Below are 15030 nucleotides of genomic sequence, written 5' to 3' on the forward strand. Positions count from 1 at the left end.
TGGTGTGCATGAACAGCCTTTGCACTTTCCATATGTGACTATGTGGTGTGGATTCATGAGCACTTTTAGTCTAGGTCCATCATTGTTTCAAGAGAATACACCCAAGGGGTGTAGAATGATATTTGTATGTTATGTTTGCAAGTTATGGAGATCTCCTTGTACAGCACATGATTCCTGCTTTGAGAAAGCACAACTGTGTGGAAACCACTGTTTCCATGGAAGATGGTGCAAGACCTCATGTTGCCCATCCAATGAAAGATCTGCTTAATGCAACCTTCCATGAACATGATATTTCCAGAGGTTGTCCAAATGCATGGCCTGAAGATCATCTGATCTGAATCAGTGTGACTTTTGACTATGAGGATATCTAAGATAAACCATTTACCAGGGACACATTCAGTCTCTGCATGGTCTGAAGGCCACCAACCAGGATAAAAATTTTCTGATTTCATCAAAACAGCTGTGAGCGACTGTTGATAACATCATTTTACGGAGGCAGCATCTTGTCAATGTTTCTGTGCTCATGCTGATCAAACTGTGTTAAGTGGTGGTCAATAATAAAATCATCATTATGACCTTCTGATTTGTTTGACCTCTTCTGCCCATGTCCTGTTCCTGATCTATTACATAAAGTAATATTTCAATATATCTTCCTTGCATTCACAGCACCAGATTTGCAGATGATGGCCAAAATAGGAGCTAATTTTTTTCCTGTGTTCTGCATTTATGCTTTAGAATATCTACCAAGTTTTGTTGCCATACAATAATTACAGCCCACACTGGACCTCTGTGAGTAGTTGGACTTTAATTATAACCACCAGGTATAAATGATCTTCCATCAGTAGTGCAATATGTACCTCAGAGCTCAATTATTGGTCCCTTTCTCTTACATACATATTTAAATTACTTCTATTTTTTATCAATCAATCAGCTGCAGTTATCAAGAGCAGTGATGTACATGAAAACAGGGCCAGAACAGATTACAACTACCTTTGGAAAAGAACAAAATTAAAAATGTCTGGTAGGAGCCCATATAACAATAGTTTGATTTGGTTGATCAAACTACCAAAGTATGCAAGATCATGTAAGGCAATTGATTTTAACAACCAATTGAAAGCTTTTCTAGTAAAAAAAAAAATGTTTATACTCCTTCCATGAAATCTAAGACATTGCCTCTGATATGAACCAATAGCATATCAGTCATAAAATAATCTCTATATGTAAAAGGCAATGTCCCGAGTGACTGATTCACTCACTCACTGACTCATCATCACCCAGCCCCAATCACAAAGGACAGAAGTTTGAAACTTGCAGGAGTTTTTTTTAATCTTATATTGTAGGCATTATTTAAGAAGATATTTTTTGAAATTTCACCCCAACTGGTCGACAGATAGGATGAAAGGTATTTTGAAAATGTATTACTATTAAGGCAATTTTGATATTAGACCTATGAAAATTGATATTGGTTTTCTTGGTTGTAAATAAAGAAATATGTGTTACAGCATTTTTTGAAATTTGTCACCTACAGGGGTAATATAGTGAACGAAAATTTTTTTGAAAATAAATCGTTATTAAAGAACTAGTAATGTACTTTTAAAGTCTGGTCTATGAAAATTGGTATTTGACTTCTTCACTAGAAATAAAAAAAATTATGTGTTTCAGTGTGACTTGAAATTAAATCTCTAAGGGGGTGTATTATGAAATATTTTATTATAAAAGCATTTCACTGTTTTTGGAAACTGAACTAATATGGGGTTGAAAGAGGTGATGGAAGTTTCTATGGAAATATTTCATTATGCAAGCATTTTTAAATATGAATTTATGAAAATTTATATTTAGCTTCTCTGTTAGAAATAAGAAAAATACGCATTTCATGAAATAGGAGGTGAAATGTTTTATGAAAATATTTAACTGTGAAAGCAATTTTAAAGCTACACAGCCCACAGTTACACAGCCCAAACTGCTAATGATAGAAACTTGATATTTGGGAAGAGTGTGTATCTTCTACACAACATTGTTTAATAAGGGATTGTTCAAAATTACAGTCATAAGGGGGAGGGGATTAGTAAGGGATGAGTGTCTTTTTGAAAATGTATCACTGTTAAGGCAATTTTGAAGCTAGAACTACGAAAATTGGTATCTGGTTCCTCAGTCAGAAATTTAAGAAATGTGTTTCAGCAGTTTTGGAAATGCAACCACTGAGGGGGTCACAGGAGATGAAAATTTTTAGGTAAATATTTCATTATGTTAAAAATTTTAAAGGCAAATCTACAAAAATTGGTGATTACTCTTTGCCTTTACAAATGTCTGCTTGTGTCTGTGTATGTGCGGATGGATATGTGTGTGTGTGTGAGTGTATATCTGTCCTTTTTTTCCCCCTAAGGTAAGTCTTTCCGCTCCCAGTATTGGAATGACTCCTTACCCTCTCCCTTAAAACCCACATCCTTTCGTCTTTCCCTTTCCTTCCCTCTTTTCTGATGAAGCAACCGTTTGTTGCGAAAGCTTGAATTTCGTGTGTATGTTTGTGTTTGTTTGTGTGTCTATCGACCCGTCAGCACTTTCGTTCGGTAAGTCACATCATCTTTGTTTTTAGATATATTTTTCCCACGTGGAATGTTTCCCTCTATTATATTCATATCAATAATTTGAACCCAACAATTACGTTTGTTATTGTCACTGTTTCATTTCGAAATCTTTCCTGTCATCTTGTTTCCTCTTTCTGTTTTTGCAAGTGGCCCAAACTCTTTGCCTTTACAAATGTCTGCTTGTGTCTGTGTATGTGTAGATGGATATGTGTGTGTGTGCGAGTGTATACCTGTCCTTTTTCCCCCTAAGGCAAGTCTTTCCACTCCCGGGATTGGAATGACTCCTTACCCTCTCCCTTAAAACCCACATCCTTTCGTCTTTCCCTTTCCTTCCCTCTTTCCTGATGAAGCAACCGTTTGTTGCGAAAGCTTGAATTTCGTGTGTATGTTTGTGTGTCTATCGACCTGCCAGCACTTTCGTTCGGTAAGTCACATCATCTTTGTTTTTAGATATATGATTCACTTCTTGGTTAGAGATAAATAAATATGTGTTAGGGGTTGACGTTTCTATGGAGATACCACCACAAGAACGCAAAGGCAATTCAGAGGCAAGATTAACAAAATCCTTGGACTCCAGTGACCAGAGTTGCTTATTTGTCACATGTACATTTGGCAAAGACAGTGCTTGTATGACCTTATTTAGTGTGCAAAGTTTAAAAGGTCGAGTAATTTGTTAACAAGATAAAAATTCAATTAAAGAAAAACAAAACAAAAATCTGTGTAGACCATACAGTATCAATGAGCAAAGCAGTGGCTGGAGTCCTCAAACTCTGCTTCAGTTTCACATTTCCCTCAGCTCCTGAGTACATTATTGTATACATTGCAAACATATGTTAATGTGTTGCACATACAGTTTCTTCATTCTCAATTTGAGTGCCTGGTTCATTCCTATTAATTCACAAGGATAGTTTAGATATTAATAGGGGTCATGTATCTATTGCTGGAAAGAATTTGATAATTTCTGGCGAGGTTATTATGGATTTTGAATGTGGAATAACTGAATTGAGCATCAAAGATGGTCAAACATAGTAAGCAGATGCTTTTACAGAGCATCTGCCTTAATAGTTGTATAGGCAGATCGCTTCAACAGTACTTGGAGAAAATCATGAGTACATTTTCCTGTCTTGCTATTATAATTCAATTTTCCAGATATAGAATGGGAGAGTCATGCAATTAAAACTGGCCCAAAGGTGGGGTACATGTGAGTTTTCTCTGAATACACTGCTTAAAAAGTTTTTTGAGCAAGTAGTTAGAGAACCGACTAATAGGACAATGTCATAGACCTCCTAGCAACTGTAGAGCCACTAACCAGTTTTAGTGAAATTAATAAGAGGTGGTAAGATAGCCACCATGGAGTACTGCAATAGCAGCCATGGGCTGTTAGCCACAGTATGGCGACATGTGGGTCAGAATAACATGTACACCTAAGGATTACAAGTTGGGCTGGCCAGCCGCACTCGGTGGAAAACTGCACTGCACAGTGGTAGTGCTAACAGTGGGTGGGTTGATGTTACAGCACCAGGGCAAGACTCTTCTAAATGTATAAAGCAGATGTAAGAAGCAAGTATTGTAGTATGTAACATATTTTTTAAATATAATTTTTATTATATTAAGTCCGACATTTGCAGAAGCCATCATTGTGCATGCAAAGAAAATGTAAAAAAAAAGGAAATAAATGTATCCCATAAATGTATCATCTCCTTGTTGATGGTGCAGGTTTTACAACCAGGCCTAATGTAGTACTTTCAACACCTGAAAATGAAAATGATGATTTTTTTTTCATTAACAACTGATTCTCTGAAAAAGAGCTGTGAGTGAATTTAGGCAAAACACAATACATGAAGTTATTTACTGCACAAGGGCTGACCACACCATTAGAAATAATGCATAAAGATAGATCAAAAAATTAAACAGAATATTTTAAATTATTAGATGCTCATATTGACAAGAACCTGCAGTGGAATTCATGCTACAGATCTTCTTAAATGCCTAAGCTCTGCAACTTTTGTATTACACATTATCATCAGATTTTGGAGGTGAGAATGTCACAGAACTGGTTTACTTTTCCTGTTTTCATTCACTATTGGTCTATGGCAACATATTCTGGGGTTTGCAGAACATGTACATTTGTAGATGCAGATAATATGTGGTGTCCAGTCTATAACTTTTTGAAGACAGCTCTTTAGAAAGTTGTGTGTACTGACAAAATCCTCACAATAAATTACTGCCTTATGAAGTATATTGTCATCAGTCATTCTCAATTTGAAAACTATAGTAATATTCATAAATATAATATTAAAAGAGAGACGATTTACACTCTCCATTACTCAGTCTTAGTGTGGCACAGAAAGGACTCAGGTGTAAAGAATTTAATAGATTTTAAAATTAACTTCAAATACAAACTAAAATCATATATACTTGGCAACTCCTTCCACTCTATAAATCAGTTTCTGAATGTGTAGTAGTGTGTATGTAAGTGTGTTTCTTAAGAGGAAGACAGAGAGAGAGGTTAAACATATTAAAGTGTAAATCACTGTAACCATGAAAAACAAAGCTCAAGAAATCATGTAAATTGTCAACATGCTTCTGTAATTTTCACTGGAAAATTGTAATGGTGAAACTGGTTCATACCACATCATAGTAAGAGGTCACAATTACGATCCACAGAACAAAACTAACAAATTAATTATGCTAGTTATCTATGGTTTACATATTGTAAGGTGACTGTCTTTAGTTATTATTTTATTTTCCACATTCACTTTCATGAACATAACTGTCTTAGGAACATACACAGTTTATACATGATTCACATTTTAAAAATATTATATTTAATAAAATAGTCCCTAAAGGATTGACACTGGCTTACATCAGCAATAATTCTGACTGCCATCTTCTGGAGTCTGAATACTTTATCCTGATGGGCCACAGGTGTCCTACTTAAAACACAATTCCATATTGCAAATTTGAGTGGATTAGTGTGCAGGTATTTCATTGAAAGATGTGAGACATTTTAAGAAGTCAAAATTGCAGATAATATTTTTACAGGTGTAGCTGATAAGATGCTCTTCCATCAGAATGCCTAGAAACTTACATTTATCAAATTTTTTGCCTCAATACAATGATTCAGAATTTACGTACACTCAAGATGTACTATAATTTTTTAAAAAACTTCATCATGACTGTCTTACTGCCTTTCAGTGTCAGTTTACACATGATAAGATATTTTGTGATCGAAGCAAAGATCTCTTTACTGTTTTGTGTTGCTAACTGTTCAGTACAAACCCCAGCTAATAAAGGAATTATCACTAACATTGTTCACAAACTTTAAGTTTTGTCGCTCTGTTATGTCATTGGTGAATACAGACTGCAAAAATGGCTTCATAATACTTTCCTGTTGGGTCCTACAACTGAAAAAATCTTGTTTATTTATTTCACTGTTGGTGTGTGTTAATAGAGGAAGAGAAGTATGAATCAATGTATGCAAGTTAAACAATAACAATAAAAATGTAATTTAAAAAATCATGTAAATGGAAGCATGTTGCTATACTTTTCAAAGAAGAAATATAGGCTCACTACAGTTGTAAAACTGGCCCATTCCACATCACAGTTAGAAGTCACAATTATGATCCACAAATTATGTAACTAACTCAATTATTGTCAATAGCATGTCCCAACATCTCCTCGTATGCAGATAAGAATTTAAGAAATCTAGTGCAACTCCTCTTATACCTTAATTTCCTAGTTTGATAAGAGTACTGAACAATCACAGAATCAAGGTTAGGGAAAATTTAGAACTGTCTGCCATGGATTCCTCTACTGTGTCAATCTCTTCGTCTCTGAGCAGCACTTACAGTTCCTTTATCCAGCCTGTTGAACACTTCATTGATATGAACACAATTGCTGTCCCATGCTCAGAAATTTTCTTCTTTCCCTTTTACTTACAAGACCCTGTTTGATTGTCATGTACAATGCCATGAAATCATGCCATAATTTTAATGTAATGAGTAAGATTTTATTTAGGATAAGGCTCACGTACTGCCCACATATAGTATTTACCTTTAATTTGGTGCCACAAGAGTTAGTTAAGAAGTACTTTTTTCATCAGTTAACATGCTGAGGCTACTGTGACTATATGCTCCACTCTTTTTAGTACAGTACATCTTTGGATGGTGTGTAAAGTTGCAAAAAAAGAAAAAAAAACGAAGTTCAAAATGTTGATCAAGATATCATACCAGATTCTCTGTCTGTCGCCATCAGTTCAATAGAGAAATACAAATTAATGTACAGTATTGCACTATGTACTCTACTACAGATAGGGAGTATGTAGCCTCTGATGGGCACATGGTATCAGGTGTGAACCTCTGCTGTTTCTGCCTGCAGCTTCAGAGCAGCCAAACTATAGAAAATCAAGAAGGATGGAAGAGCTGATTCACAGTTTGAACTGTGCCTGTCAAAGACTGAAATAGCAAATATCAACAGAAGAGTGTTTTAGATCCAGAAATCAGCAGGAGAGAATGATATCCAGTGCCAGAAAATGAGAGTAAGAGAGGTAAAGAAAGAACATAGGTTCAGAAGTTATAACGAAAATAAGAATTTTAGCTCAGACTATGCACAGTCCTTAAAATATGTTATTCTAAACTTAGAAGGGCAAATTGTCTCTGGTCTAATGAAATATCCCTGTTACATCAGCTCCTTAGTATCTGAATTTCATATGTTCATTCCACTGTCTTCTAGTTTTCTTCTCTGAATCCAAGCTTCTACGTGACTGATTTATTTATCTGTCTTTATCTTTTTCCAAACAAGGAAAATCCAGGATGGAATGTAATAATATTATGAGAAGGAAAGGCTGCTACTCAGCATATAATGGAAATGCTGAGTCGCTGATAGACACAACAAAAAGACTGTCACAATTATAGCTTTCCACACACACACACACACACACACACACACACACACACACACACACACACACACACTCACGCAAATGCAACTCACACCACATGACTGCAGTCTCAGGTCACTGAAATCACACTTACTGTTATTAACTAGTTCACCTACTCACCTACTGAGCGAGGTGGCACAGTGGTTAGCACACTAGACTCGCATTCGGGAGGATGATAGTTCAAACCCATATCCAGCCATACTGATTTAGGTTTTTCATTATTTCCCTAAATCACTCCATGCAAATGCCAGTATGGTTCCATTTACCCATCAAAATCTTTCATTGTACTCATAAAGCACAAAATATAGAAAGAAAAACAATTTCAACATAATTTCTCTCAGCAATGAAAGACATCTAATTTAGGTTTCATGGGACTATATTGTATATTTGATTAGCTGTCATAAACTGCTTTAAATTACTTTTCATCAATGAGCTACTTGCTATTTGATTCATTCACAGTGTTAACAGAATACAAAGGTGAAATGACAACACAGTAGTGGCTCAAGACTTTTGTAACAAAGCGATTAGCAGTACTAGTCTTGTGTATATCTGAATGTATCAGTTTTTATTAAATAACATTAATAATTAAATATATCTCTGAGAGCTCAGGAAAATTGTTCACTGTGTTTTATGTAAAGAGCCAGCAAGTTTGGAATTGCAAACAATTTTCTTGAAAAATCTGATAAGATGAAGTATTCAAAAATTTTGTAACTACCTGATCCTAAAAAGAAATAGGTGTTATAGCCATATTCTGTTCATGTGAACTGAGTATCATTTCTATATGTCACATTTGACCAAGAATGTGGTACCAATTTTCAGCCTAAAAGGTAAAAAAGATTCTTCCATATAGTAATATTTTGAAGTCAGTAACAGTAGCGATATTCTCATGTTGACAGATTTGTTTGTTTACAGCACTGTAATATAAAGCAAATATATCAAAACTCCTTTTTGTACTGGTGCACAGATTAAAATTTTTCTCTTTAAAAGCAGGTGATCATTTTCTGTTTGTGATGTCTCCACACAAAAATATACAAGTGGATTAAACGGAGAAAAACACAAGGTAAATATTCGTAAAGAAAAAAAAGTAAACAACCACGTTATGCATAAGCAAGGACACAAGCAACAGACATATATTTTTGCAGATAGTCATGGGAGAGGAATTACGGAAATTATGAGAAGAAATCACCCAGACCTTAATCTAACAGGCATAATCAAACCAGGCGCGCCATTACGCGAGATTCTGAAAAACAGTGACAACATATTAACGACCGGTAACAGCTGCATCATAATAGGAGGCGCAAATGATGTTTACTGTAATGAAACTTGGCGTGCAACGAGAATCCTAAAGGAAACTGTCAAAAGGATGCCTCGAGTGCATTTCTACATTGTTAGTATCCCCAGGAGACACGATCTGATGGAAAACTCATGCGTAAACATCGAGATTGTTACAGCAAACAGGCTGTTTGAGAAAATATGTAGAGGTTTCCAGAATACGACTTTCGTAGACATAAACAGTCTTCACAGAGAGCACTTCACAAGACATGGTCTCCACATGAACGTAAAAGGGAAAAAGATTATTAGTGCCGAAATACTTAAATTTATTAATGAGTCATCTGTAATGGAAGTGTCTCCAATCCCAATTCCGCCAAAACAAGAGTTGTCTGTAACAGTGGAACCATCATTATCTGCAGTAGAGCTACAACAAACACCAGTAGCAGCAGCAAAGGCTCAGATATTCTCCGCAGCAGTGTCAGATAAACCAATAGCAGCAGAATCACCACAATCATCAGCAGAGCTGTCGTCATCAGCAACAGCATCCAGAACAGCAGACCCCATAATACTACCTCAAGGCAATGAAAATGCATGTGAGGAAAACATACAAGGGTCATTAGCCGCAGCAGCTAACAAAGAAGGGCAGTCACCAAGTCGGGGAGCACAGGAGCCACCTGCAACAGCAACCACACAGAAGAGGTACCTGAGGCCTGGGAGATCAACAGCAGAAGCAGGTTCCAATCAAGACAGATGCCTGAGAACTAGGAGACCTGCTACACTAAGTGAGGATTTTTTATGGTACCGAGTAAGCAGGAAGAGAACATGGAAAAAGATGTAAGTAAAACTGTCCATCTTAAATACCAGTGTGACAATAGTGAGAGGAACATAAACACCGGACAAAGATACGATCCAGGTTTAATGACACAAACTGAAAGAAAACATTGCATAGTACCAGAAGCAAAGGCAGCAAGTGAAGTGCTTAGTATATTACAGGAAGGGGAACTATTACATTTAAAGCCAACTGTTAGAATACTTCACCAAAATGTTCAATACATAAACAATAAAACAGAGGAACTAGAGGTAATATTACAGGAGTATAGGCCAAACATTCTAGTAGTTACAGAACATGGGCTAAAAGAAAATCACATAGGAATGTACAACTTGAAGAATTATGTGAGAGTAGCCAGTTTTTGCAGAACTTCCTATAAAGGTGGTGGGGTTGCCATTTTTTCTAACTATAAATCAACTAAAGCCATAAATATATCAAAATATGCTATAGAATTGAGCTTTGAAGCTACAGCACTGGAAACTAAAATTGCTGGGAATTTATGTTGTGTATTAGGTTTGTATCGATCACCAAATGGTATAATCAAAACCTTCTTTGAACAGCTGGAAGATATAATCCAACACCTCTCAAAAACATATGCTTATTTGATAATTATAGGAGATCTGAACATAGACACAAGTAAAAATACAGACAATACTAAGACCCTATTGGACTTATTGTGCATATACAACCTAAAAATAAAAATAGATAAACCAACCAGAGTAACAAAGCATAGTGAAACTATAATTGATCATGTAATAACAAATATTCCTACATGCTATTGTGACACACAGGTAATAAACTCCACATTAGCAGACCATTTTGCAATCATGATAGACATAAATATAAAGACTAGTGATTCAGTGCAGAAGATATGGGAGATGAGAAGACAGAACTACCCACATAACATAAATCTGCTAAAAAGGATGTTAGAGGCAGAAAACTGGGAAACAATATATGCAGCTAAAGATGCAAACAGCAAATGGAACCAATTTTTTTCTTTATTCAGTTATTATTATGATGTTACATGTCCTGTTAGTAAAAGGCTTGTCAAACAGCAACAAAAAGAGAAAAGCTGGGGGACTGGAGAAGTAATCCATGCCAGAAATAATCTGAGAGTGTATTATGACCTATCCAAACAAAAAAATACTGAGGCCTACAACACACTGTATAAAATAAAAAAGAAAGAGTACTGTAGTTTTATCAGAAAAACTAAAGCATCATTCATCAGGATGTCTATAGATAAGGGAAAGAACCACTCAATAGGCTTATGGTCGTTCATTAATGAAGAGAGAGGAAAAGTAACAAATCGGGCGGAGGACATCTGCCCACTGATGAGTGGGAAAAGCAACGCAAACCCTCTAGAAGTAGCCAATACTTTTAACAAATATTATATTACTGTAGCAGACGAATTAATAAGTCAAAATAAAACAAATGCAGTAAGTAAATTGTTAAACCCCCCACATACAAATCATACTATGGTTTTCATACCTACAACGGATGCAGAAGTGTCAAACCTAATAAAACAACTTAAAATTAAACATTCATCTGGCTTGGATGGTGTCACATCACATCTCGTAAAGGAATGCAGAGAATGTATTTTAAAACCATTGACACACATGCTGAATGCTGCGATAGAAGAAGGTATATTTCCAGATTCACTGAAAGTAAGTAAAGTGAAGCCAATATTTAAGAAAGGGAACAGGGATGAACTAGGAAATTACAGGCCAATATCATTGATCTCAACATTTGCTAAAATCTATGAAATGATAGTAAAGAATAGAATTGTAAGTTTTATAACAAAGTACAGTATACTGCATTCATCACAACATGGTTTCAGAGAAGGGAAGTCAACAAAAACAGCATCAACAGATATAATTGAGCACATTCTTAATTTACTTGACAGGCAACAAAAGACTTGTGGGATTTTTATGGACCTATCTAAGGCATTTGATTGTGTGAACCACTCAAAATTAGTGATGAAATTATATCAGTATGGAATTAGAGGAAAATGCTATGACATACTTAAATCATACATTACAAATAGGAAACAATGCACAGAAATCAGACGTACTAGTGGGGGAAATATAACAAACTACAGATCAGAATTACAAACAGTTAAACACGGTGTGCCTCAAGGGTCTGTGCTTGGGCCAATACTATTTATACTCTACGTAAATGACTTCCCTAGCTATATAAATCAGAAACTTATAATGTATGCTGATGACACAACAATCATTTGCACAGCTGACACAAAGGAGGAGCTTGAGAAGGAAGCTCTCCTGACTATCAAAAATGCAAATAAATATTTAACACAAAACAACCTGTTTATGAATCAGTCTAAAACAATGAATGTAGTATTTCAGACCAAGCACAGTGAAAATTATAATATAAATGTTAATGTAAATGGAAAGACTATTAAAGAAGTAACCAGCACAAATTTTTTAGGAACTATAATAGACAAACATTTGGGATGGGGGGAGCACATAGACGCACTGTGTAAAAAGATAAACAAACAGATCTTCATCATGCATAAAACAGCTAAGGCTGTTGATGATAAAATCCTCAGATCAATGTATTATGGACTTGTCTTCCCACATTTGTCTTATTCAGTTCATGTATGGGGAAGTGCACAAGCTGGCTACCTAAAAAGAATATTCACAATTCAGAAAAGGGCAGTGAGATGCATTGCAAAAATACCACCAAGACAGACCTGTAGGCAAGCTTTTGTACACTATAATATTATGACAGTATATTCACTGTACATATACCAAAGCATAATGGCGGTAAGGTCAAGTGATAAACACCTCCTAAATAAAGATATACACAAACACAGTACAAGAGGAAATGAAAATTACTACATGATAAACAGAAATCTAAAACTGTCTATGACTGCCCCAGAAGAAGCAGGCAAAAGGTTTTTTAATAAACTCCCCAAAATCATTAAAAAAGAAACAGACCTAAAATGTTTTAAAAATCATTTGAAACTATATCTCACAGAGAAATGTATATACAGTTTGAGTGAATACTAAGATGGTGTTTAATATGTTATATTATTACTGAAATGTACGTTTAAAATTATCATGTATGTTGTTTGGATTTGTGTGTACATATAATGTGAAACATGTTATACCTTTGTATGATTATGGACTATTTCTGTTTAATCATTTGTTTCATTTATATATAATGAAATCAAGTATGATGTTAATAGCTTATTGTATGACACACCCAATACTCTCAGCTGAATTTTCAGCTGGAGTCCATGGGCAAAGAATAAATAAATAAATAAATAAATAAATAAAAGAAAAATTATAATGACTAGTGCAAAAGTGTTCACTGAAGATGACGTTTCATTGACATGTTGAAGATCTCATCGAAGACATACATTACCTCCCCACTAGCAGTCCACTTTCCATTGTAAACTCCTGGGTTTACTTTCTCTAAGCCTAGTTCTTGAAGGAATGAATATGAAGTTTCTTCAATAAGAAATTTTGGTTTTGACATCATTTGTCGAACTTGAATGAGACTGATAAATATCTTCTTAAAAGTCATCACACTGCCAGAGGTTGTGTTCCTCTCTCTGACTGAGTACTTGTGGCATAGGCACTTCAGTGAGCTGTTCAGAGAGGTCATAGGGGTTACTACCAAGCAACTGATAAACAGCAAATAAGATAAGATAATGTACTGTATGAAAATACTGCAGGCTTAAAACAGAACTGTCTTCAAAAGAGATTCATCTTGTTCTTCAGTGACTTTCAGTTGAAAATTTAATTAATTGTAGTACTGCCATATCATAAGACTGCTAAAGAGTTAACATAACTTTGGGCAGTGAATCTGTTCACAAATACTAACACAATACTTCATGAAGGACTGCTAATTGCCACCATTACTTAAGTGTAGACATATATAGAGTGTCAAACAATGAAAAATCAAAAAGGCAAATTTACTGCTTCAGCAACTATATCAAATTCTTGGAGAATAGCTCACATTAATATTAAAGAATTCACTAATTTCACTATTACAATTTCAAAATATCTGTTAGATATCTGTTTCTTCTACTGCCAGTACAAGATGAATATATAAAACTGCAAAGTATTTTATATTCAATGGTGTTGATGTCTGAAATGCTTGATAAGAGTTAATGACTTGTTGTTATGAATAAAACGTAATTCTTCTCTCATGATTATATCTACAAGCTTTTCAGGTTTATATAATGTTTCTTGAATTAATGGTACCCTCACACTGTTTTAATGTTATAACAAGGTTGTAAAATATGGGCCCACATCTTCACATAATTTTTTGAAAACAAAGAATCAGTCTACATTATATTCTCATGAAGAAAAAGAAAAAGAAGAAGAAGAAGAAAAATAACTGTTAAATTACACACATACACAAAATTATTTTACACATGTTTAAATTCAGTTTGGATGTAACCTGACACATTCCTACAATGGGAAAACGTCAATTTTTCATGATTTTAATCATGAAGATTGTTAAAATAAAGAGTAATCAAAGAAGCATTCAATTTTAATGCAACTTATTGGACATTGCCAGCTTCAGTATTCAAGAATGTAATTTGTAATTCTACTACTTATACACACACACACATTGACACACACAGTAATGTTATGTAATGTCAGTAAGTCTATAACAGAGGAAAGCACACGGAGCTAAGTTATGGCACAATACTCTGCTACTTATGCAATCTGCTAACCTGTTTGATAATTTCTGTATGTAAAGGTTGGCAGTCATTCTTTTATTTATACATAAGATACCAAACTCCCATGAGTCAGAAGAAACATCAGGGAAGTGGGACAAATCATAGTACACATTAGCTAAGAAAACAAACAGTCATAAAGTTCTGATTTATTTAAATGTCTGGAATAAAAATGTGTCATTCAAGACTATACTTGTACAAGTGATACTACCTGAATTACGAATGTAAAGGATACATAAATGTCATTGAATTATAAACATTTGAACCATTAAACATATTTCAGCCGATAACTGTAAAGGATGCATAAATGTCATTTAATTACAAACATTTGAATCATTAAACATATTTCAGTCAATAACTGCAGGTTCATCATAACAGAGCTCTTAATGAACTCTTTTAGTAGTGTTATGTGAATGTCCCTTCTCTAAATCAGTCGATATTCATGTAGATAATTAATTTGAAAAGTCAGTGGTTTGCAGGTTCGATATTTCATAAGCAAACTAGAGTGTGTGTGTGTGTTTGGGTGCATGCATGCTCATGTGCGTTAGTGACACACAACCAACATGTCATATCATGCACTTTCTCATTTCTTTCAAGTGTGATTATTCTTAGAAGAAATTCGCCTGTCACTTAATAAATAACAAAAGTGTTAACAAAATCAAACAACGGAACTTTCAGGATGGAATAT

The 15030-nt window shown here is 34.8% G+C and overlaps 1 protein-coding gene across 1 annotated transcript in view; it reads right to left on the reverse strand.

Annotated features, from left to right (window-relative positions):
• The window catches only part of LOC126191637 (alpha-aminoadipic semialdehyde dehydrogenase-like), an 81934-nt gene extending 68695 nt beyond the window's left edge, over window positions 1-13239 (reverse strand). The window contains exon 1 of the mRNA XM_049932540.1: window positions 13016-13239. Coding sequence (XP_049788497.1) covers window positions 13016-13177 — 162 coding nt within the window. The 5' untranslated portion in view covers window positions 13178-13239. The remainder of the gene's footprint in view (window positions 1-13015) is intronic.
• Window positions 13240-15030: the final 1791 nt, after the last annotated feature.

The sequence above is a fragment of the Schistocerca nitens genome, chromosome 1 (assembly GCF_023898315.1).
Source record: "Schistocerca nitens isolate TAMUIC-IGC-003100 chromosome 1, iqSchNite1.1, whole genome shotgun sequence".
In the NCBI taxonomy this organism is placed as follows: Eukaryota; Metazoa; Arthropoda; class Insecta; order Orthoptera; family Acrididae; genus Schistocerca; species Schistocerca nitens.